At 36.7% G+C, this 22,500-nt stretch overlaps 2 protein-coding genes across 6 annotated transcripts in view; one reads left to right on the plus strand and one right to left on the minus strand.

Annotated features, from left to right (window-relative positions):
* Positions 1 to 22,500, minus strand: part of LOC144652957 (uncharacterized) — a 33,901-nt gene that overhangs the window by 1,587 nt on the left and 9,814 nt on the right. The gene's annotated exons all lie outside the window — the stretch shown is intronic.
* LOC144654505 (RYamide receptor-like) overlaps positions 3,540 to 22,500 on the plus strand; it is a 20,058-nt gene continuing 1,097 nt past the window's right edge. The window contains exons 1-2 of one of the 5 annotated variants that reach the window (XM_078514652.1): positions 3,540 to 3,600; positions 21,031 to 22,500. The exon at positions 21,031 to 22,500 is cut by the window's right edge and continues 1,097 nt beyond it. In XM_078514652.1, the coding sequence (XP_078370778.1) occupies positions 21,104 to 22,405 (1,302 nt within the window). In that variant the 5' untranslated portion in view covers positions 3,540 to 3,600; positions 21,031 to 21,103 and the 3' untranslated portion in view covers positions 22,406 to 22,500. Of the gene's footprint in view, positions 3,601 to 7,897; positions 7,950 to 10,555; positions 10,657 to 16,051; positions 16,107 to 18,942; positions 19,371 to 21,030 lie in introns of those variants that run through there. The other 4 variants (XM_078514653.1, XM_078514651.1, XM_078514654.1 and 1 more) reach the window with 4 other exon arrangements.

The following is a 22,500-nucleotide window of genomic DNA, read 5'->3' on the forward strand; positions in this document are numbered from 1 at the left end:
AATACTTTTTAGTGTAAAGATTCAATCCACGTTAGTATGCACTCTCGTTTTCTATTGTTATTTTCGAAAATCCGACGAAACGATGATTGTCACCAAAGAATTTAAATTATTGGCTAAGATGTGCTGTAATACACTCTTTTTTATAAGATCCGTTTTAATAAGAACGTCAGGGATAAGATTTGCCTCAAAATTTAGAAAATCTATGAGCTAAAATAAGAACATCCTCAGGCTCAGCTACATTGTACGTGTTCTTATTTATAAAAAAAAGGTTTATAAATATTGTAAGAAGTTCGTCGGCTTTTCAGTTATGGACTGTTTTTTAAGACCAAATTGATTGCAAGGCTGGTACAACGGCAGGAGGGCAAGATTTATTGGCCAATATTTCAACTAGCAGAGCTAGTCTTCTTCAGGGCCAGTACTATAATATAAGGAAAATAACGGCTCTAAAATTTGATTCTGGATAATACAGTGTGGGTTAATGTTTAACTAATACAGGCTATATAAAGATATATGGTGACAAGATATATAATAATAATAATAAAATTGAAAAAAAAAAATAATGAAATTGTCAATGTTCATTTCTACGGTTAATACCATTAGGCGCAAGTGTTTGGTTTGAGATCCGGCAGCAGTGAAGCCAAGCAGTTTTTTCTTCGTTGCGTGGTCCCCTGCATCCAAACTGTTTTTGTTTTTTAAGGTATGAAATACAATCCTGGATGTGACAGAAAAAAATAAATATATACTTTTGAAAGTTAGCTACCGCCTTGGTTATTTTTGCATAATTATATTCGGCAAAAGGTCAATTCGTGACCTGGTTTCTACAATCCACGCCACTTTTCTTGGGACACCCGTCGTTTTTGGCACTTCGGAAGAGGAAAAAAAATCAATAATTACCCCCCCCCCCCCCTCCCCGCCCCATTACAATGTTGTGTACCTTGAAAAACCAATGCCTACCGTTGCTGTCTGTTTTGCAACATTGGTTTCGGGGGGAGGGGGTTCTCCATTTCTGAGAAATCGTGACGAAATGTCACGTTATACTTGCTGAAATGGGTGTCCCAAGTCTTTATGGCGCAGATTGTAGTTCTTTTAACGCGGCTTTGGTAGCAGACATCGGTTTGTGTTACCAGTTGCTGAGAATTTTACTGGTAGTTAAAACCACTGGAGAAACGTTAAGTTATAAACGTTAGGTTACATGACTAAACTTTTATCTTTAGTTCAGATTTAGGCATATTAGGTGAACAGATACTGTGGTTGCGGTTGACTAGGGCTTTAATCCAAGAAATTTTCTGACGCCATGGAACGAAACTTTTAAAGTTTGTGTATTGGCCTGTAAAGGTGTCCTTACGGTAGATTCCGATGCCGTTAGTTAAAATGTTGATATCCAGAAAGTGCGGAGTGGTATTTTCAAAGAGATCATAAGTAAAGCGAATGTTCTTGTCAAACTTTTGGAAAAATTCTAGAGGGATGTCGATGGATGTCAGGTTTTATCAAGAGTAGTGTGTCATCAACGTATCTACAATAAAAGATGATAAGTCATCGATCAATGAGTTGCCTGACAATTGTCTCTTCAAACTCCGTCATAATAATTTTGGCTAAAACTGGGCCTAGCGAGCCACCCATGCTGACACCATCGATTTGTTCATACAGCTGGTTGTTGCAGGAAAACGCAGTTTTAGTGCAGGTATCAAGAATTAACTTACGTAGCGTGGATTTCTTGAGATTTGTGTCGATTAGGTTCTTGTTGTAGATTCTGTCCACGATAATCTCGAGTGTCCGTTGTAGGGGGACATTTGTGAAGAGGGATTCGACGTCAAAGGATACAAATTTATAGCCTTGGTCAAACAGTTCTGGAGGTATTAGTTTAATACGATAAGCAGCATCAAAAGTGTCCTTTAAAGTGAATTCGTTCTGTGTTAGTGGTTGTAGGAGTTCGCTGATGTATTTCCCCACTGAGTAGTGTGTCGTACCCGTGGTTTCAATTATAGGGCGGAACTTTGGCAAGCGATCGTACGCTTTATGGATCTTCGGAAGGCCGTTTGCACGCGCAGGTTTGGCGTTCTGAGGGCGAATTTTCTTGTATGTTTCTTATCTTTCTGTAGTTCACCACGATTTACGAGGGTACAGAGATAACGATGTGACGTCATATATAACACTTGACTGCCACTAAACTATATTTCCATATGCTTTATTCACGGCGCAACGTCCATTACAACAGCATTTGTATCTTTTGAGATACAAGCTGGGACCATTTCTGCTCCAGACATTATAGAAGCTGATCTGACGTGACAGCCGCTTCCAATGCCGGAATGTTGTTATTGTGTTAGTAAAAGGTAGGGAGGATATACCAGTTAATAAATGCAATTTGAAATAAGATCTCAGACGTACATTCAAATCTATATCCCCACCGTGGTACAAGGGGGTGAGGGGGGGTGAGGTAAGGTTCAAGATTGAAAAAGAGTTATCACGGTTCAGTGACGGGCATTTCAGCTTGACATTGCACGCAGAGATAACCAATGTGCTGGGCAAGCAGTCAGGATTCGACTGATATTATAAAATTATACACATGATGCCTAACTTCTAAAATATTTTCTTCAAATTTACCTTGAAGTGAGCCTTTACTGTTGCAGTTTACGGTACGGTTCAAGTTTATGGTTTATGGTACGGTTTATTTGTTTATTTTTGTCATTTTTGGTGTGATTTTTGTGTTTGTTTTTGTTTTTGCTTTTCTTTTGAGTCAATGCATGTGCGTGTCATTTATTTTGGGAAGAAGCCATGTGAAAAAATGATTAAAGTTGTTTGAATTCCAACTGTAAAACGCTCTGCCGCTCTGCCATAGTAAGAGGTCGATACAAAGTTAATCACTTGATGTAAGGAAATGACCTCACGCAACTTTGAATGACGACTATCAGCACCGTTGGAAGTTGCCGAATGCTGATCAAATACCGCATGTTAATGTTTTCAACTGACAGACGATGTATTAAAGTTGCATTGGTTATCAGTTTGTGCGAGGGACCACAGCAAGAAAAGAACATGTGCATGCAGGATAATTAAAGTAATCTTGATTTTTTTTCGTTGTGTAAACATGTGAATTGTATATAAAAATGAGCATGTGAGGTTAACTTTTTGAAATTCAGTTTAACATGTAGTTTTTGTACAACAGGCCGAGGAAATATTTTATAGTCCCAAGCTTGGGCTGCTGTTGCCGAACATCCACTCGTTATGAGAATTCGAACACACATCAAGACATTTGATGTTCCTTATAGCTGCTGATTGTCTTTATTTTTAGTACCCCTACTGATTTACAATTATACATATATTGACATTACAAGAACCTCGCCATATTGATCATTCCTGAAACATGCAAGAGAGATTTCCGAGCAAAATTTTGCAAAACAACTTAGGACAACTTGCCGCCTACGATCAGCGCGATAGAGTCGACAAGTGATGTTTTCAAATAGCAAATTAGGAAGACTGTAAAATGAATTTGCCGACGATTGACTATCCATGACGATTGATGGGCAAGAAACGTATTTAATTAACTACTTGAGCCATACGTACCTAGATCGGTCACTTTGCGCTCACAGATAACAAGGTGAAAAGGTAGGTGACTACTTTGGGACTGTTTTGGGACACCTTCACTTATATATTTATTTCGATAGTGAGTGAGGTAGGTTTTAACGCGACATTCCGCTCTACAGAACATACATACCTTCTTTCAAAATTCTGCAGAAACCAACACTTGAAGTGACCGCCTTTGATTACGGAGCTATCAATAAGTTTGCCGCCCGTAAATTGCTGCCTTCGAATATTCGTCTTGGTGCGGAAAGCTCTTTGGCAAATTGCACTGTCCTAACCAAGTTTCGCTACATATAAAGAGGCATTGTACACTGATGAAGCTTGAAGTGTAATTGTCACCTTTCTATAAACAGTGTCAAGTCTCCTTTTAACCGATCAGCTCCTTTAAGCGGCCTCTTTTTACTCTTCGAGAGGAGATGTTCTACCTCTATGGCAATCGCCTGCATAAATCAGCCACCAAACTGCCGCCAGATCCCAGAGTTTACCGATTCGTGCACTGTGCGTTTTAAGTGAAATTTTCTGTTGACATGAAAATCTTTAATTGAAATTGTTTGGTAAGCCAGAGGAATTCCCATTTTTTCGGTCAACCACATTACCGGAAAATTGGTATCGAATTTAGGTCTAAAATGTGGTTATTAATAACTCGCGAAGAGTCAGATACACACTTGGCCATTATCTTATTCATCGTTACAGTTAAGAATGTTGTCTTTCATACCAGTGTCCGATGATGATTTAAACATTAGAGTGTTACCGTAATCAACAACATAAAAAGAGCGACTAGGCACGCCGACTTCTGTTTCTGTAGTATTATCTATTCAAATCAATATATTTTTTAACTAAATTTTTGTTCATATTTCCGTGCTTTTGTGCTGGGTCCTCTTCACAATTTTCAATTGCACACCGTAAGGATTTTTATTTAAAAGACGAAAAATATATGAAAAAAGGCCTTGCAGGTGCTCAGTGTTGTTAACCGATTTCCAAATTGTCACTTCGTCTGTCCAAAGGTGCATTATTGAATCTATTTTGGTGGTATTTATTACAAAGAAATGTTATTTTTTCAGCCAGGTTGCATCTGAACATTGTCAGATCGTCACATTCTTCAAGAAGGAATTTTGGGCAACCGTCCATCTTATGATTCGGTGATTTCGTTCTGTACATGTTTATCTAAAACTTTGTACACTAAAAAAAATCACTTCAAGATGTTCGGTGCTTTTTTGACCTTCGACTTCCTAATTTCAACAAGTTTTAACTTTAATCCAACACAATCTTAAATCCAAACTCCAACCCGAAACTCGAAGTTGAAGTTGCCTAACTAAAAAGTCACAAAATCAGATGGTTTCACTATCAATAGAAACATTTTAATTTCTGTACATTTGGAAGAAATCAATTGTCATATAATTACCTACTTTGAATTCCAAATAATTGGCTTTAATGGTAGATAGCAGAACACCTGACAGCGATCACTCAATATTCTTCATTTTTCTATTAATTTCTTAATAGTTGATTATAAACGACTGAAAAATTGACCTGGCATGAAGCAAGAACGTACGAATACTATGCTCTGCCGCATCAAAGTCATTGGATGTTTTTAGAAAGACTGAGGGTTTTAGATATTATCTTCCTTCCAAAAAATATTTCTCAAACGTATATCGTCGAGCAAGTTTGGCTTTACAGGGCCCTAACCGCTTTGAGGCAAACCGCGCACTTTCCTAGGTTATTTTTTCGCTTTTGTTTTGTTCTTCTGTTTTTTTTGTTTGTTTCTTGTTTTGTTTTGTTTTTTAAGGGGGAAAGCAAGTTCCATGGACATTGCCTCAGTCATATTTTATTCCTGACTACGGCCCTGCTTTATATCGTAAGACATGGACAGTTGATTTGGAAACAACCAATTTGTTATGTATTTTATTACTCATAAAGCAAATTTTGCTTCCTGTTTTACACGTGCAGAAAACAATTTCATTGATAGTCAGTAACTTGGCTCATTTACGTCCTGTATTTTCCAATTCTAAGGAGAGTGGGTTGGTAACATGTCACCACCCAGGCCCCACCTAAATTAACCTTAATCGGACCCTCTTCGGGCGTTGACCCCTATGCTCTCCTCTTCCTCCCCTCCTCCTCATTAATAATTGCAAAAAAGTGTAATCAACGAAAGATTTCAAAACAATCGAATCCAATAGATTTTTGTTACTATTAATGCTTGACATCCTTGACAGATTACAATTTGGTAAAACAATTATAATTTGGTGAAACAATAACATTTTTTAACTTGACAAAACAGGTGTAACTTGATGACCTTTGGAAAACCTATTGTTATTTCAAATTTTTTTTCTACTCTTTCTCGACCATTTTTGCTTCAGATCTTCCCCAGCAACCCCCACTTTCTCAAAAAATCCACGAGTCGTTCTTGCTCATGGGAGAAGGAGTGAGATTGGTGAAAAATGTTTAGTTTGATTTATTGGTTCGAAATCTGGGATGGGATCAGAACCCGAGAGACAAATCGTACACAGTAGTAGTTCAGTACTAATAGTATTATCGAGTGCCTTCAGCGTTGGAAAATCTTCGTAGTGTTCCGATTAACCATCAGAAAAGCAATGTTTCCGTAAGATGTCACGTCTTCAAGCAAGTTTCGAAGCCAGGTTACCACCCAGAACTAAGAATACTAGAATATTTCCTTTCAGCTCTAAGCACTTTGAGTTTTTTCGCCTTTGTAAGAGAGGCATTCGATTCATTGCTGATTGATATGGCTTTCAGGCCAAATGACTCACAAACTAGACATTTCTAATTTAGAAAAGTTCTCTTGAACGCTGAAGGCACACTAACGAGGGGCACTTGTCTGAATGCTTCTGAAAACTGGCATTTAAAATTTAAACAACCTCTTTAGCACTCCAAAAATGCCTTTAAGCCTCTTCTTGACGTTGGCAAGTAATTTTCTTTCTTTCTTATCAAGAGCAACGCAAGTTATGCCAACAATAGACAACTGAATTTTTTAAAGGCCAACGATGATTGGCCTTTTTCTATTTACCTAGATTAGTACGAGATTTAATGCAGATCACGCACTTGCCAAAATAGTTTTCCAGCATTTTTATGTTCTTTTTCCTGTATCCGATCCTTATAAATACAATTTTCATTTTTCGGTACCTCAGAGATAGTTAAATTTGTTTTGTTACCCAATAAGAATAATTAAATTGGATTACTTAAACAATACCTACACTGCATAATTGGTTAGATGGCGTCACATTGTCGTTTAATAAATTATTTTTTAACTCTTATTAGTTATTTTTTGTAAATGAGTATTTTTTTATTACATTCTTATACTTTAGGATTTTTTTTATATTTACCGGTGCGGCAGGTACTGGGTTCAACTTTTCTCTGAGACTCTGAATTTTTATCATTCCCATACTAGTGACAACTAAATTTACATCTTTCTCGCTTTTTTACTGTAAGAATAAGAACGAGGAGCTGTTGATAAAAAATATGCCCGGTTTTAACCAGCAGCACGTAGTCTTGTCTTTGCATAAATGGAGTCTTCAATAAATGACCTTCCTTATCTGTTTTGCGGTTTCATACTGAGTATTTCAAGTTATTTATTGAAGTGGCTGGATAAATTGGCTTTTGCAGGCCATACTAGATTGGCAATTAATATTCTACGTCAACAATCCGACGAAATATTTTACCCTTCAAAACTTCCAACAAGCTGTAAGACAAGCAAACATTTAACGATGACATGACAAACAATGTACACGTATGTAAGTCTTAAGGGACTTGTACCTTAAAATTTGTTGATAAACTTGCCTCTGTGTAAAAGTGGACTTTACAAATATGCTTTGTATATTGCCATTAAAACAGTCGTAGGTCAACTCATCTGCATTGCTTTAATACCTTAATACAGTTTGCTTATGTGATAATTCGAAGCCCAATTTCGAAAATGGTAGCTGCCTTTTACTGTCTTTCGACACTGTGAGAAGGGGTCAATTGTGGCAAGAAAGATGTCCCCAGACGTTTCAAATTGCATTCTTTACTCTTCGCGAATATGTTAAAACTCGCCAGTCCAAATAGGCAGGACTTGACTTTAATTGTTTAGCAGAACCACTTGGATTAACTTGATATGAGAAAAATATTTTAGTAATATCCCACGATGCTAAAGCAGGAAGGAAGAAATTGTTAGGTGTAGGTGGGTCGACCGTGATCATGAATTGCTGCATATACACCTTGTAACAAAACCTTGGAATATTTTCCTTACGCTTATTGCGATTAATAGCATTAGTGGCAAACGTCGCAGTACATAACCAAGGGAAGATTTAGTTACTTTAAATTCCATTCTTGCTTTAGGAATTCGCTTGGAAACGTTACGCACAAGACAAATTTCCCTGGCAAACGTAAGTACATGTATCTCTTTGTATCTCACTTGGCATCCAGAATTTCAGTTGTAAGGCCCTCTAAATACTTATGATGGCAGCTTTTTTTGTCTTTCATAAATATAACGGGTAACGTCTTGGTAAGACTGTGTATGTTTATTTATGTCTTCGCATTTAACAGGTTTACGTAAGTGCTCGGTTGCTCACGTTCAAAAGAAAATCAACCCCATAAATCTTTACCGATCCCGGGTAAGCCAATTAGCAAGAACTTCTTAAACAAACAAACTTGCACTCAATTGTTGTGATTTGTGTACCGCTTAAAGTAAAATCTCTTGCGGGCTTGATCAGTATCGGATTGGAATGAAGTTGTCTTAGCATTACGGTCATTAATTGTTTAATCCATGCAAGTATGTAGAAAATGACTTCAACAGCTTGTTATACTAGTTTTGCAGTTTTTGCAGTTTTTACTATCGATTCAACAAAAGTCCAATTCACAGGATTTCAATTAAATTAAATGTTTTAAAGAAGAATTTGTTTCAAATTTGTCTATTGAAATAATGAAGACTCGTATTTTTCTTGAGGTATTTCCCATCTCGGGGTTGCCGAAAGTGGCTAGAAGGTTAACCGGTAGCCAGACAAAGGCGCCCAAGAAATGGCCTTTAGCTTATTGCTGCTTATCTCAGATATTCTCTCCAAGTTTTCAAGGCGTCAAAAGATAAGAATCAAACCCTGCGACGAATGCCGATTACTTGAGAGGTTAATCTTGAAAACTGAACTCAAACGACTCATAGACGCTATAATGGGTTTATTTCGTGTGATTTAACATCCGATATCGTCAATATGCCTTCTTATCTCAATCTTTATGGTCTTTTATGCCAAAACAATAAAATGTGACAACAGATGTCACAGCACTGGCAGGAACTGCATATATAGGTTATGTGCTTCTTCAATCACTCTGATCCTCGGAAAAAAGGCTCTTGTCGGGAACGCTTTGTTATTGCAACAATTTCAAGGATAACAACTTTAAGAGATATTTATAGATTAACCTTACTAACCTCAAAAATGTGTATACGCTTTCCAGAAGGCTCGTGCAAAGCAAACAATCCTTAATAAAAATGGCCTTAGTGGGTGTTGAGGAGGCAGGGGTAGGGGGAGGGTGGGGAGAGGAGGGGTGGAGGGGATTGTTGGTCCTGTTTTAGCCCTAATATTATTTTATTGTTTTATATTATAATGCAACAAATTATTTGCGGAACCGATTTATGAGAAACCAAACAAATAATTTAAATCTCACGATAAGCAGATTTCTGTTAGGCAGAAGCCGTGTTAGTCCAATGAGTGTCTCGGAATTAGTTTAAAAGGAAAAACGTATCTCACCAGGTATAAAATTAAGAAGCCAATGAAACAATTAGCGTCAAGTTAAATACTGTATCTGTGTTATATCTATCACAAATGCACTTGTATGGCCTAAGAAGTTAATTAGTTGGTTAACTGAATTTGTGCTTGGGAATACCACGCCATGCATGTCATGTCTTCAATGATAAATGGAAAAAAATTTCCTTGTGCTGCTTGACACTTGTAAAAGTACAAAGTATAATAAAGTTCTCACTGCTAAATGAGTAGAAAGTGCCTTTAAAACAGTTCAGAATTCCAAAGTTTCGGGCTCAGCTCTTAATCAGTGGAAAGTCACGATGTCATGTCCTCGTCTGTGTGTTTCTAGCTTCACTAATACGAAATGGGAGTATGCTGTATAAAACCGCACCCATTGCGTGAGTAGGAAGGGTAAATGTACAAAACCGAGAACTTTCTGATACAATGGAAATATCAAGTTTTTTTACGTCTTTTTCTACGTGTTTTCAGATTAGTGGGTCAAGGTAAATATAGAGAATTGAATTCCGCGTGGATAAAAAAATACAGATGGTATTGCATTAGTCAACGGTGCAATAAAAATAACCGAAACGTGACTCGTCTGTTCTACTTGGTTATCTAATTGAGCTGTTACTACAATTTATACGTTGTGTGCTCCAAGGAGACCTACATTAACATAACTGATACGACGAAATTTTTAAATGATACAAATTGATACTAAAAAAATTGATAACAACAGCAACAAAAGGCATAATGTGCGACTAAAAATAACAGTTCGCAATTCCCCCAGTCATTGATGAGTAGATTTTTATCAAAGCGACCAAACTTTCTAGATTTGACCTCTAATACCTCTTGAGTGATGTATTAGTTTTCTTAGCTGAATATGCACGCGACTGATTGACGGTGCTTTTGCCCACTTATTGATACAAAGAAGATACTTTGCTATCTCAGTGGATAAAAGGAGAAGTATTTTTAACCCAATTTGTTCTTGTTGACAAAATAAATATGAACGTGAAAGCGTCCGGTATATTTCTTGAAGTCAAAGATAGCGCGCGTTCTTGGAGTTGCTGTGTTATTTTCATTATAGTTTATCTTTTATGTTACAAATCCGAACAGGAAGGGAATGTCGATCCGAAAAACATGTTTCAGATAAATGTTAGCATTTAAAAAGAATGGTGTTTGTTAATTTAATTTCAATCAGCGCAGCGGAATGGAAATGTATCTTACATATTTCCTTTCAGCGTACTCTTTAATTATAAATACGCAAGCCAAACATGCGGTGTCTTTAGTTCGTTGTTGGTGCTAGCTGCTATTGCTACAGTTCTCGTGTGACAGAAGGAAAGTCTCCAAAGTGCCAGGCTTTGTAAGTGTCATTGTTTTGTTATTTTTCCCTTTAGAGTTTGGTTAAAAGTAGATATAGATGACTTCGCCATGTCGTGAAATGCCAGGGGCATAAAGGATTTGAGAACATGAGGGAGTAAAATGGCAAGACATTTTTTGAGTGTTCTGTAAAGTTCGTATAAAGTACTGAAAGAAGTTGGGAGAAGAATGATTATGCAAAGATCGGATAAAGCAAATTAAATTTTCAACAAATCTCTAAAATGTTACGACGCACGTGCTCTTATCTTCGAGATCAATAAAACTCTTGGGATAAACAGACTTGATTTTAATTATTGTAGCCCAGTTCTCTGTCCTCGGATGAAGTTCGACAAGTTTCGTAAATTGGTTGAAACTGAAGGTCAGTTTGTTTACGAAATCTTAGGGTTTTTAATTCGGTCAAGAAAACCTGAAATTAAAATCATATTTCACTTTATATTAAAGCTGCAACTTGACCAAACAATTCGATGCTTGTACATGGCTACTAAATATACACTGCTCTTAACCAATCAAACGGCACATTAAATCAGGGCTTATATCAAAATTATGCACTTGTAATATGTCACATTTGTCACTGCCTGCTAACCGCAAATTTCATACAAGTTAGTTAAAAGTATTACAGCTGAGATTATTTTGATAAAAAAATCTTATTAAATTAATTGTAGCCAACATGTAAACATGATAATCACTATTTTCATGCCTTCTATTAATATCTTGAAAATCACAAATTTAACATTTCTTATGCACAAAATAAAAAGGCTATTACTCTGGGAAAGTTAACAAAAGACAAATGTGTTGTAAACAGGGTTACAAACATACGTTGCAAACTTGAATGTCCTTTCCGGGTAACTGATTCTTTGCGTAGCAGTTTTATTTTGAATGAATTCTTGCAAGTGCTCGATCATTCTCCAAAACAGATATCTGTACGCAAAGTTCAAGACTGAAATATTATATTCGTACAGAGACAAAGCTTAGTGACCTTAAACAACCTTCACTGGCGTACGTGCGCAATTCCCAACGGATTCCTCGTTGGTAATTTACATCATAAAATGGAACAATTTTATCGCTGCCTGGGACGTACGATAAGACTACCACATATGTGCTCTATTTAAAATAATTTTACCATATGGATTTTAGCTTCAAGTGTTTCCTGAAATAGCACAGAGAGGAAAAAATAAGGAATTCATTAAAGTAAAGAGCTCCATTTAAAGTAATGATGAGCTAGCTAGAATGCTTTTTCCAGAGCAAACAAATCTGCCATTTCTTGCCATTTAAATTTCACTGATATCAGTTATGTTATTACAGTAGCTTATTATTTCTAATTCACTTCTTTTGCAGAATCTTTCTGAAGGTAAAACTTTACATTATAACAATCCTTGTAAATGTCCTTATTCTCGCCAAGGACAAAGTGGCTTAATCACGTTCAATCAAAGAGGCTTATCGCAAGCGAATTTGTTTTGGTAACGATATGAAAAGGGGAGTTATTATAATTTTTGTGTTCTAAAACATTCGTAAATTTGGACGTGGAAAACACATAAGGAATTAATGTATAATGATTAATCACGTGCAAAAGTTCGTTTTCTTCGTTTTATTTTAGTACGTACAAAACCCACGTTACTTACAAATTCAGCCATCACAAATAACGTTTGATTTGGTGAAGCTTCGTATGCAATCTAGGCTATCACGCTGCTAAAACTACGTTAAAAAGACATGTTTCAAACTTCTGAAGAGCTATTGGTTTTGGGTCAATCAAGATCAGCGGCCAACATTTGTGCGCGTTAGTTTCCCGCCAAAAAGTTCCCACGTGTCAGGTTCCTACATCAAGGTCTTCGTAGTTGCATTCGTCATTAATTAAACACATTAATCCTTTAGCACGAACAACGAGTCCCATCTCTGTTATTTATAATTCGATATTTCAGAAATTATTATGAAAACCAAATAACTTGCTCCTAAGAACTTCAATCTCGATGAAATCGAGGAGGTGTTACATTAATCTCCATCTTGGTTAAACCACGCATGCTCCAATGGGCCAAGGATTTAAGCAAAAGACATAAATTTTTGCGTTAAAGTTTAAAGTTATAGTTTGGTATTCAAAGGATATTCAGTTGTATGCCAATGACAAGTTTTCCGTAAGTGCTCGACTTTTCCTAGAAAATGAAAACTGTCAGCAAGCTCAGGAATGAACACAGAACTATACCAAATAATGGCGACCTGTGATTTTGATAATGGCGACCTTGTGAACTGATATGTGAAGAAAGATACTTGAAGTCACCTAGAAACGTTCTCACCAGCATAGTAACATATACGTGGCGTCACGTGACTTATGAAATTTTAAATTACACGAGGCGTGAAGTCCTTCGCATGAGCGAAGTGTTGTTTAGGTAGAGTCCATCTACAGGTACTTATATTTTAAACAGTTTTATTGCAACAATTTCAATTCAAACTTCGGATGCAAATGTCATGAACATCATAGCCGGGTACGGAAACCAATCCCAGGGGGTCATTGCTACCCCGCGGGGTAGTTCTAATGCAGAACAAAGAGTTAACAGCGGTTTGTCTTGTTAAAGCAATTGCTTTGTTAAAGTTGTCATTCTGCGGAAGAGCTAAAAGAATCAAGTTAATAACGGGATAGACACCTCCAGGGAGGTGTTAAAAATAGTGCATTGTTTGGTATCTTTTCCATTACTTATCCTACTTTTCGTTATGCAAAAAAAGAGCACACATGCTAAATGCAAAGTATTTTCTCAAGAACATCATCAATAGCCCTTATGCATGTTTACGTCAGACTGGCTAGCTTCACCACCAAGCCTCGCTTTCGAAGTGCAAACATGTAAATTTTATCAGGAACGAATTCCCAAAGCAGCAAAGATGAAAAGAATACCCACGTGAAAACTAATTCGCGTAAAGCAGGCTTGGTGGTGAATTTTGAGCATATGACGTTATCACGCATAAGGCCTATTGAAGTGCGCCACTTTCCCCGCGCTTTTCCGATTGCGTGTGTCTACTTCATGCTCTGATTGGTTGAAATTCAGTGACTGACGCAGTGATAATTTTTTTTAATAATCTTCACACAATCATTAACAAACTAATATATCTAATCACTTTAAGCCAAATTAAAAAAAATGTATATCCAAATTGTTGATTCATGTATATAAAATTAAGCTACAGAGTTTAAACAAGAATCATTGTTGACAATTTTAAGACTAACATAAGCACTTGTTCTACTACGGCCATGGCCTTTTTCAGTTTGAGTCCTCATTTTTGGCTTTCTATATTTTATCTTAAGAAATGTAAAAAAGTTAACAACGAGAAATAAATTGAAAATTAGATTAAACCAAGAATTTAAACGGCAAGTAACAAAGTACAATTACCATTTATGTGATGTCGGCTCGATATAGTAAAAGAGTGAGCGCTGCAAGGAACTTGAGTTTTAGATTAAACTCCTTTACGTTTCATCCTATAATTGATATTGTCTAGTAACAGTTATAAAAGTACAAAAATTCAAATGAGCGTTTGAATCTCAGAATAGAAGCCTTGCTGTTGGAAGACACAATAATTACAGAAGATTATCTTTTTTGTTTACGAGCATCTTTTATTGGCCGGTTTATATTGCAATTTTAAGGAGTATCCTGACTGCTAGATAATGATATAGGCATTACCAGGTAATTATATTTTGTTTTGGTATATTTAGTGGATTACACGGCTATTAAAAGCATTAAAAAATTCATTTTCTTTTGACATAATAGAAAAAACGAACAATAATAGCAGGTTTCGGCGTTAGTCTCGTGAAATATTTACCTTTATGTTCAACGAAAGCTGTCAAGAGATTAATAAAACGAGAAAAGATGATGGATGACCAAAACGGCTTTTGTCCGCCTCCGCAAAGTAGCACAGTGTTCAAAGTCTTTGTGTACGAAATGAAGGATCATAAATAAGCGAATTGAGGTGAATTAGCACAGATTAACGCCAAGAGGGGTCAATAAGGTACTGTCAATTCTTTTCAGGAGCACAATGGCTGTAAGTTATTTACGCAAGCTTTCACGGCAAGGCATTCATTATCATTTTCATTACAACTCAAACAGAACATTGCACGTGGTTTGCGGGTTATTATATTTAAAGTTTTTACAGTACTTAAGAGGCACTTTTCAAATACAATTGGATTATTGCACCGCACAGCTTAAGTTTTAAGGACCCGCCGACAGAGCGAAAGCCACTATTCCTTAACATAACACCATACCTCTTCATATCTCAATAAATTATCCGACTAAATCTTATTACATTAAAAAACGCTTTGTTATCTTCTCAATAGACTTAGGTTTCTTTTTATGTCATGGTATAAAGATTGTCAAAAAGAACAAAGGCTACTTATACATATTTATTCTATTACAGGTTACGGTGCCATTCATAAAGCTGGTCAGGCGAACAGGAAAAAAGTTATCGAAAACAGCATGAAAACATTAAATAACAAATGTTATTACCCTGTGAGAGCTGAAGCATTTGTTTAAGTTTCTATAAGTACAATGAAGTCTGTTTGATATTATTTCCTATTGTCGACCAGCGCGGCAGTTAGGAAATGCATACCATTTTTTATCGGCATGCCTTGCACTGCGGGAGGTCGTTTTCGGCGTACGCAATATTCACTTATTTACCCCCGTGTCATACAATAAGCTGATCGATTAGGTTTTTCATGTTCAAAGCGGATAGATTAGAGACACGCTGAAGTTTTCGTTTGTTATGTGGGCGACTTTGATTGCTGTGCAGATACAGTGTTTTTCTACAGGTAAGCAGTAAGATTTGATTACTTACTTTTTGAAATACTGAGATCTCGTTTGCAAGTGACCTAGACCTCGATCATGCCGAAGGCTACGAAAAATAACAGGTCCTGTAGTAAACAACAACTCCGCATCTGTAAACTCTTTTTGAGTGATTAGATTTTAGTTCTAAAAAACGTTTGAGCTTTCTTTTAAGATTAGTATATATCCTACTGGAATAATTTTGTTGATTGCCTTTTTTGCTGGATAATGCCTTGTAAACGAATGTTGGCGTTAAAACCTGTCGCAGTTACATCGCAGTGTGATTTAAAGAGTAAAAACAAAGCCATTTAGGAGGGGTTCTTCCATAAATTCAGTAAGTCTTAATGGGGTGCAATTGCAAGTAGAAAGAAAGTTTGCTGGCGCCGGACGTGCAATCCCAGGTTGATTAATTGAATAATGATTAAGTGCACGGTATACTTCCAAGCTAGGATTCAGTGGCAATTTAATTTTAACTTTTAGTGACGTGTTGAACAAAACCATTGAGTTCATGGAGCTTAAACTGTATATTTGCCGGTGATTGAGCTACTGAGCTGGCCTTTTTTTCTGTTTTATCGTTCCAAGTAACTGTTTGATCCGAAATTTGCATGATTGCAAGAAAGTTGACTGAGCTCGAGCTAACGTAGTAAGTATTCTGTAAGTAAGTTTTTTTTTTCAAGAGAGATAATCCAAACATTCTTTCCGCCTAAGCTCATTAATGCTTCAAGGATCATTATTGATTTTGCTACAGTATTACTTGTTTCTATATAAATCTCTCAAGAGACTTGTTCTTGAACCTTTCCGAAACGTACAGCATTGATTTAATAAACCGTACAAAGTTCTCTTGTTTTGTGAATTTTAGCCTCATGAAATTTACTGTAATTTAGTTTATATGATCTTATGTTCCATCTTTTCTCTCCGACTCATTCCAAGATACGCTCAAAAACACTTTTACTTGTAAAGATAGTCTATCTTATTACTTTCATATTGCTATTTTTACCTAGATTTTAATACAAATATTCTTAATTGTTTTAGCCATTTTAAACCGATATCGAGCTATTTTTGTTTATTCTACATTGTAACATATTTAAAACTTTTTTTTTCTAACTTTATAAATTATACTATGGACTATTTTAACTTTAGTAATAGGGCCGCCAGTTCGTTAGTTTTGACTGTCATGTGTTTCCCTCTATAAACAAAATGGAATAATTTCTTTACTTTCTTATCTCTGATTTAGACATATTTTTAATTTATTTTTTTTAATTATTCCTCTTGCAGAGTTAATCGTTATTACTATGCTAAATTATAATTTACCTGGTAAATAAGTGTACATCAAGGGAAATTTTTACAACGCTATCCAAATTTCAAAAATATCTCGCGGCCAACAATAGACACTTAAGTTAAGATATTTTGGTTTTGGAATAGATAACAAGGCCGCAATAAATGAGTCGTGACTGCTACTTTAAACAAAGACCGTTCCGTCTTAAAATAAATGAAATCAAATCAAATGATTGTGCGCGGCATTCACGGAATGAATCACTCATCTTGTATTGACTGCTGGTGGATATGTAATGTTACTGACCCCATTTTCACGACTTGGTGTTGAGATATTCTGATATCCGATACAAATTGAAGTGCTCAAACTCGCGCATAAAACATTAGGTTTCCCTGCATGCAATGAACTTAAAATGCATGCTATTTCATGCCTCAGGGTTTGCCGAAGTTTCTAGTCAGTTAATTAGATGCGACTCGCCGACGATACGTCACCTATATCTGTGCAATAACTACAAGTATTACATGGCAATTGCTTCAACAAATAAGTACAGTATTAAATGTAACTTGTGTGTTATCTATTCGAGGCGAGCCAAGAGAACGTTTAAAATACAATTTTAGTTGAAGTGTTAAACAGGCGAGAGAAAAAACGCTAGAGGCGTCCCAGATTGAAAGATAACGGACAATATCTGTTAATAGCCCGTGTCTTTTAATATAATGAGAACGAAATGAGTTCCACATCTGATTAAAACGCAATCAGTCTACATTTCTCAATCTGTGTATATTGATCGTCCAAAAGGTTCTTATCTTCTGTGTTTTGAATTTCATCTAAAAGTGCACTGCTATTGGTTTGTGAAAGTTTAAATTAATTTATTTATATTTCATTGTAATAACATTATGTTTAAAAATAGAGAACCCATATATTTTTGCTGTCGAGCGTGAAAGCTCTTCGCTATTGTTAGTAAGAAAATAATATATATTTTTTGGTTTAGTTTACTTTGCTCGACACTTTATATCCAGGGAATCTCTTTTAAATAGGTTAGAAGCACCTTGTGCAATATGGGATCTACTAAACCAATTGTTATTTTTGAATCGAGGAAACAAATGCAAGTTACTCAGTTAAGAAATGTTAGTTATGCTTTAAAATAGTACACGTCCCAAGCATAATATTCATCAGTTCTCGTTGAAGAACTTACAGCAATTGACCAAAATCTTAAAAAAGCGAAAGAAATAATACTCGGATATGGCTGGCTTGCTGAGTTTTAATTATAATACTGATAATGAGATAATTATTATAATTATATTTTTTTATTATTATAAATATTTTATACCTTGTCTCTTTTGTTTCGTATTTACTTTTAATACTGTTTGTATTTGTCACACATCTTTTTTGGAGGGGGCAACGTATTCGTAGCTAAGGTTATACTGATCGCTGTTCATCAAATTCGATTTTTATCTAATTAGATTGAAATTCGAAATGTAACACCATGATTAATACAGCCAGTATCATGGATTAAATTTAATCAGGCTGACTAACCTTATCTTTGGGATCGTACCCTAAGCCCACTAACATCGTACGAACGGTCTTATTTACCTGATTTATATCTTGATCGGCCTTGCAACTCGTATAGCTCGTAGCTGGAAGCTGCTTGTGTATAGGTGTAATACTCTTTTACCTGTGTGACCTGTGTGCACCAATAAATGAAAGGCGCGATCAATACTCTATTTCAAACGTATATATATAAAAAAAAAAGATAAACAAATAAATGTTCTGAACTTGTCATCAACTGATCATCACCGAATGTAAACGAAAAGCAACAACAACAATAAAAACAGGAGCCCATCGCACCTGACTCCGAAAGAGCCAATACAAAAACAAAACTAATTTATAATGCTTTTATAGATTAGGGCTCGGTTGTCCAAAACACGACTAGGCTAGTTCTGGTTTGTAACCTTTCGGCCCAGTTTACTGTTTATTTTTGTCATTCAGCTTTCTGACTAATCTCAAACTCCACAAAGCCATGTAGAGAAATTAAAACATCGGTTTGCTTGTTTTACACCGGATTAACGTTAGTTGACTTGACAGCAGAGCCCAGCAGTTCACGGTCCAAAATCACACACTTACTAGATTCAGACTAAAAATGACGCAATCAGTAAAAATTAGCCCTGAGGATGAGAGAAGAAGAGTGATTTATTATGCATTTCCTCAAATAAAGCATAGCTAACTACTGCTCAATATTTACATCTGGGCATAACTAGTGATGCTGTTAAAATTAGCTGCCTGACCTTGTTACCTTGAAGTCTGTAGGCGTATTGAAATCGATCAATCATTCTATTAAAAGCTAAAATGAAACTGACAAGCAATTTATTAAGACGACGTCATAAAACTCTCTTAGTCATTCATGCAAATTCTTTTATTAGAATATTTTGGTGCGACTTTGCGCAGAAGTGCATGTCTACTGCAATGGAGTACTTTTCAAAACGTATTACCGCGTCCGTTTGCTTCTTAAAAAGCCATTTATCTCGTTTAAATTAGATTACATTTGAAAAGAAATTGGATCAGTCTTCAATAGGCTTCCTGCTGTTCAGTGGAGAGAATTTTCTTGTAAAGACGGAAACCTACAAGTAAACCTACACGGTGAGTCAAAAGCCTGGCGCTATGTTATCGTTACAGCTATTCATATGAGCGAATGACAATTACGGTTGAGACTTAATGGAATTGAAAAATGTTTGCTAATGTTCGTGGAGTTTACTTTACTTTAGAAGAAGTGCTGAAACTGTCTATAAATGTTGAACATACAATAGATTTTGAGAAATATCCATGCATACAGGCGAACTTTAATAGTGTTAATATTAGTTCTTTCAACCCTGAGCTGGTTACGGATACTCTAAATGCTATAAAAGCTTTAGTGCAGTATCATATCAGACAAATTCAGAAAATACGTGCCACTGATCCTTTTACTTAAACGGATATTCCACTTGAGTATATGATAAATTACTGCCATACAAGATTCAATGAATGCAAGACCGTTTTAACACATGAAAGTACTTATTTCCGATCACGTGGTCCTTAAGATCTCATCAAAACATTATAGAATTCCGTTTTGACGAAAGGCTAATAAGAGACTAGTTAATCGTGTCATTCATGTGGTTTCACTTTACGGATATCAATTCAAAGTTAGCAATGAAGATAAGGACAATTGAGGAAATGAATATCAATGCCGGATTATATCGACCAAAGTTCCAAAAGTTTTTTCTATAAAATACGTGCATTGTACATGTACTGATACATGAAGTACATGTATTATTGCATGTATACTACACTCAGCTGTTACATGTAAAGCTATGCCCTTTACTTGCGATCAATTGTAAAACAATCTGTCACGCCACTGTCACGCCGCGAAAAAATAAATCCAAAACTATTGAGTCAAAAAAATCAAGAATATTACAGGTTGTAGAAAACTACTAAATAAACTTTTTGTCCAATTCTCAGGTCCGTATTTTGTCCCGTACTCGAGTTATCCGTCAAAATGTTTCACGCAAATTTAGAGAGCACAGTATGGAAACTCCATGATGGAGTCCAACTGGTTGGTCTCCAACATGGCCGCCGGAAATCAATGAAAACATCTGGCATTAAATTTTGCTACAAAAAGCGGTCCGATCACCCTCGTAAACAAGTAAACATTCGCATAAACACTTCTAGCAACACCTCAACTGTTCAGATTGTTAAAAATCGCAAAATAAGGCATTTTTTAAAGAGAACGTGACAGCCTTCTGGCGACCATCTTGGATCTCGTGTGGAGAGAAACTCTGAAATTCAAAATGCTCTATCTTAAAGACGGCGATTGCTATCGAGCTAAAAACCTTCAAAACGATATATATTAAGGACGTCTAATAGCCAGTGAAGGATAAAAACTCAGGGGTCTTGCGATTCTGGATTTTAGAATTTTGATGACGTCACGTGAAAACCAAGAATTGTATTCAAGAAACTGACGCACTGCACTGCACTGTTCTGTACTGCAATGCACTGCAATGCACTGCAATGCACTGCACTGCACTGCACTGTACTGCAATGCACTGCAATGCACTGCACTGCACTGCAATGCACTGCACTGCACTGCACTGTACAGAGTTCTCAAACTTATCCCACCTGTTTGACTGTTATTGCATGGTAATAAAATAACCAATAAATGCACCAGAATTCTTACCAAACATTGCTTTTTGCGAAAAATTGCTTTTTGCAGGAAGCTTTTTTATGTCATCTGTATAACTTACACATCTTGTTCTCGTTATAACAGGTTCCCGTTCAAAGCAAGATAGCCAAAGCGGCATACGGAAAACCACTGAAGGGAGCAAATCTTAAAAATTGCAATGAATTTCAGCCAAAGAAACACCACATTGGATGCAAATTCAAGCCAAATCCCGGGTGCACAATCACCATATGATTACGTGGAGGAGCCTCAATTTTCGCGCATAATTCGCTACGTGACGTACTCTGTGCTTTTTGCCTTCGCAATATGCGGCAACATCACCGTGTGTATCATTCCTTTCCGTCATAAACGCATGCGCACGTGCACGTACTTTTTGATTACGAACCTGGCCGTGTCTGACATTGGCACCATGTTGTGCTTGCCTTCTATACTGATCATGATGGAATGGAACCATGGAGAATGGACCATGGGGGCAGTCATGTGCAAACTGGTTAATCCCAGCTTGACAATGTTCTATCTTGTTACTACGAACACGCTGGTAGCCATCGCTTTCCATCGATTCATGGTTGTTGTTTTTCCGTTCAGATCCAAACTCGGGAAGTCTAAAATAGCGTTAGTTATCTTACTGACTTGGCTAACTGCATTTTTCTGTGTGCTGCCTTCATTTGGTGCTCGTGAACTTGAAGCCCTTGGAGTGAGAAACAACGAAACAGTATATCGTTGCACCGAGATATTCCCTGGTAGGACATATGAAGAACAGATATACTACCAAAATATATACACCATATTCCAGTACACCATTAACATCTTCTTGCCTGTTGTTGCTATAGTAATCATGTACATTGTGATTGCTCACAAACTTCGAAAGATGTCGCAAGCGCTGGGTTGTGGCCCAGCTCCAAAAGAGAGACGAGCAAGCGAAGGCTCAGTTTCATATTTTAGCGTACGATCGCGAAGCTCGAGGAAAATGAGTATAGACGAAACTTCCGCCAGGAAAAGAACCGAACTGGAGAGGAAATTTTTGCGGATGCTGGCAGTTGTTGTTATAGTTTTTGTTGTCTGTTACGTCCCTTACACGACGTTTTTCCTCGTGGTTGCATACTACCAGGCACCCTTACAATGGAGGTATTTGACAATATTTTATCATTACATCTACCTGCTTATGTGGTTTCCAAATGCGTTGAATCCTATATGTTACGGTGCTTTAGACGACCATTACGCCGCTATAATCAAGTCTCTTTGTTGCCGTCGTACCGTCAAAAAATCACACAGGTATGCCAGGTCTGCAAGCCAAGTGGCCAACTCCATTCCAGTATATTCTCGCAACCATCGCAATTTCTTCAGTCGCTCAAATCAAACACTACCCCCTATAATTGAGAAGTCAAGAACGCAAACGGGAAGCCAGTCAAGTCAGGATGAAGGCAAAACTGCTGGAGGAAAATCGAAGGCGTGCTGTAGCTAGCTGAACTGATATGGGATGACCAGGCAAGTCCATGAACAAACATCATCAACTGCTCTGGAACTCGCCCCGCAGTGGCAAATGTTAGTATCTCATGA

The sequence above is a fragment of the Oculina patagonica genome, chromosome 5, assembly GCF_052425735.1.
Source record: "Oculina patagonica isolate OP01 chromosome 5, crgOcupat, whole genome shotgun sequence".
In the NCBI taxonomy this organism is placed as follows: domain Eukaryota; kingdom Metazoa; phylum Cnidaria; class Anthozoa; order Scleractinia; family Oculinidae; genus Oculina; species Oculina patagonica.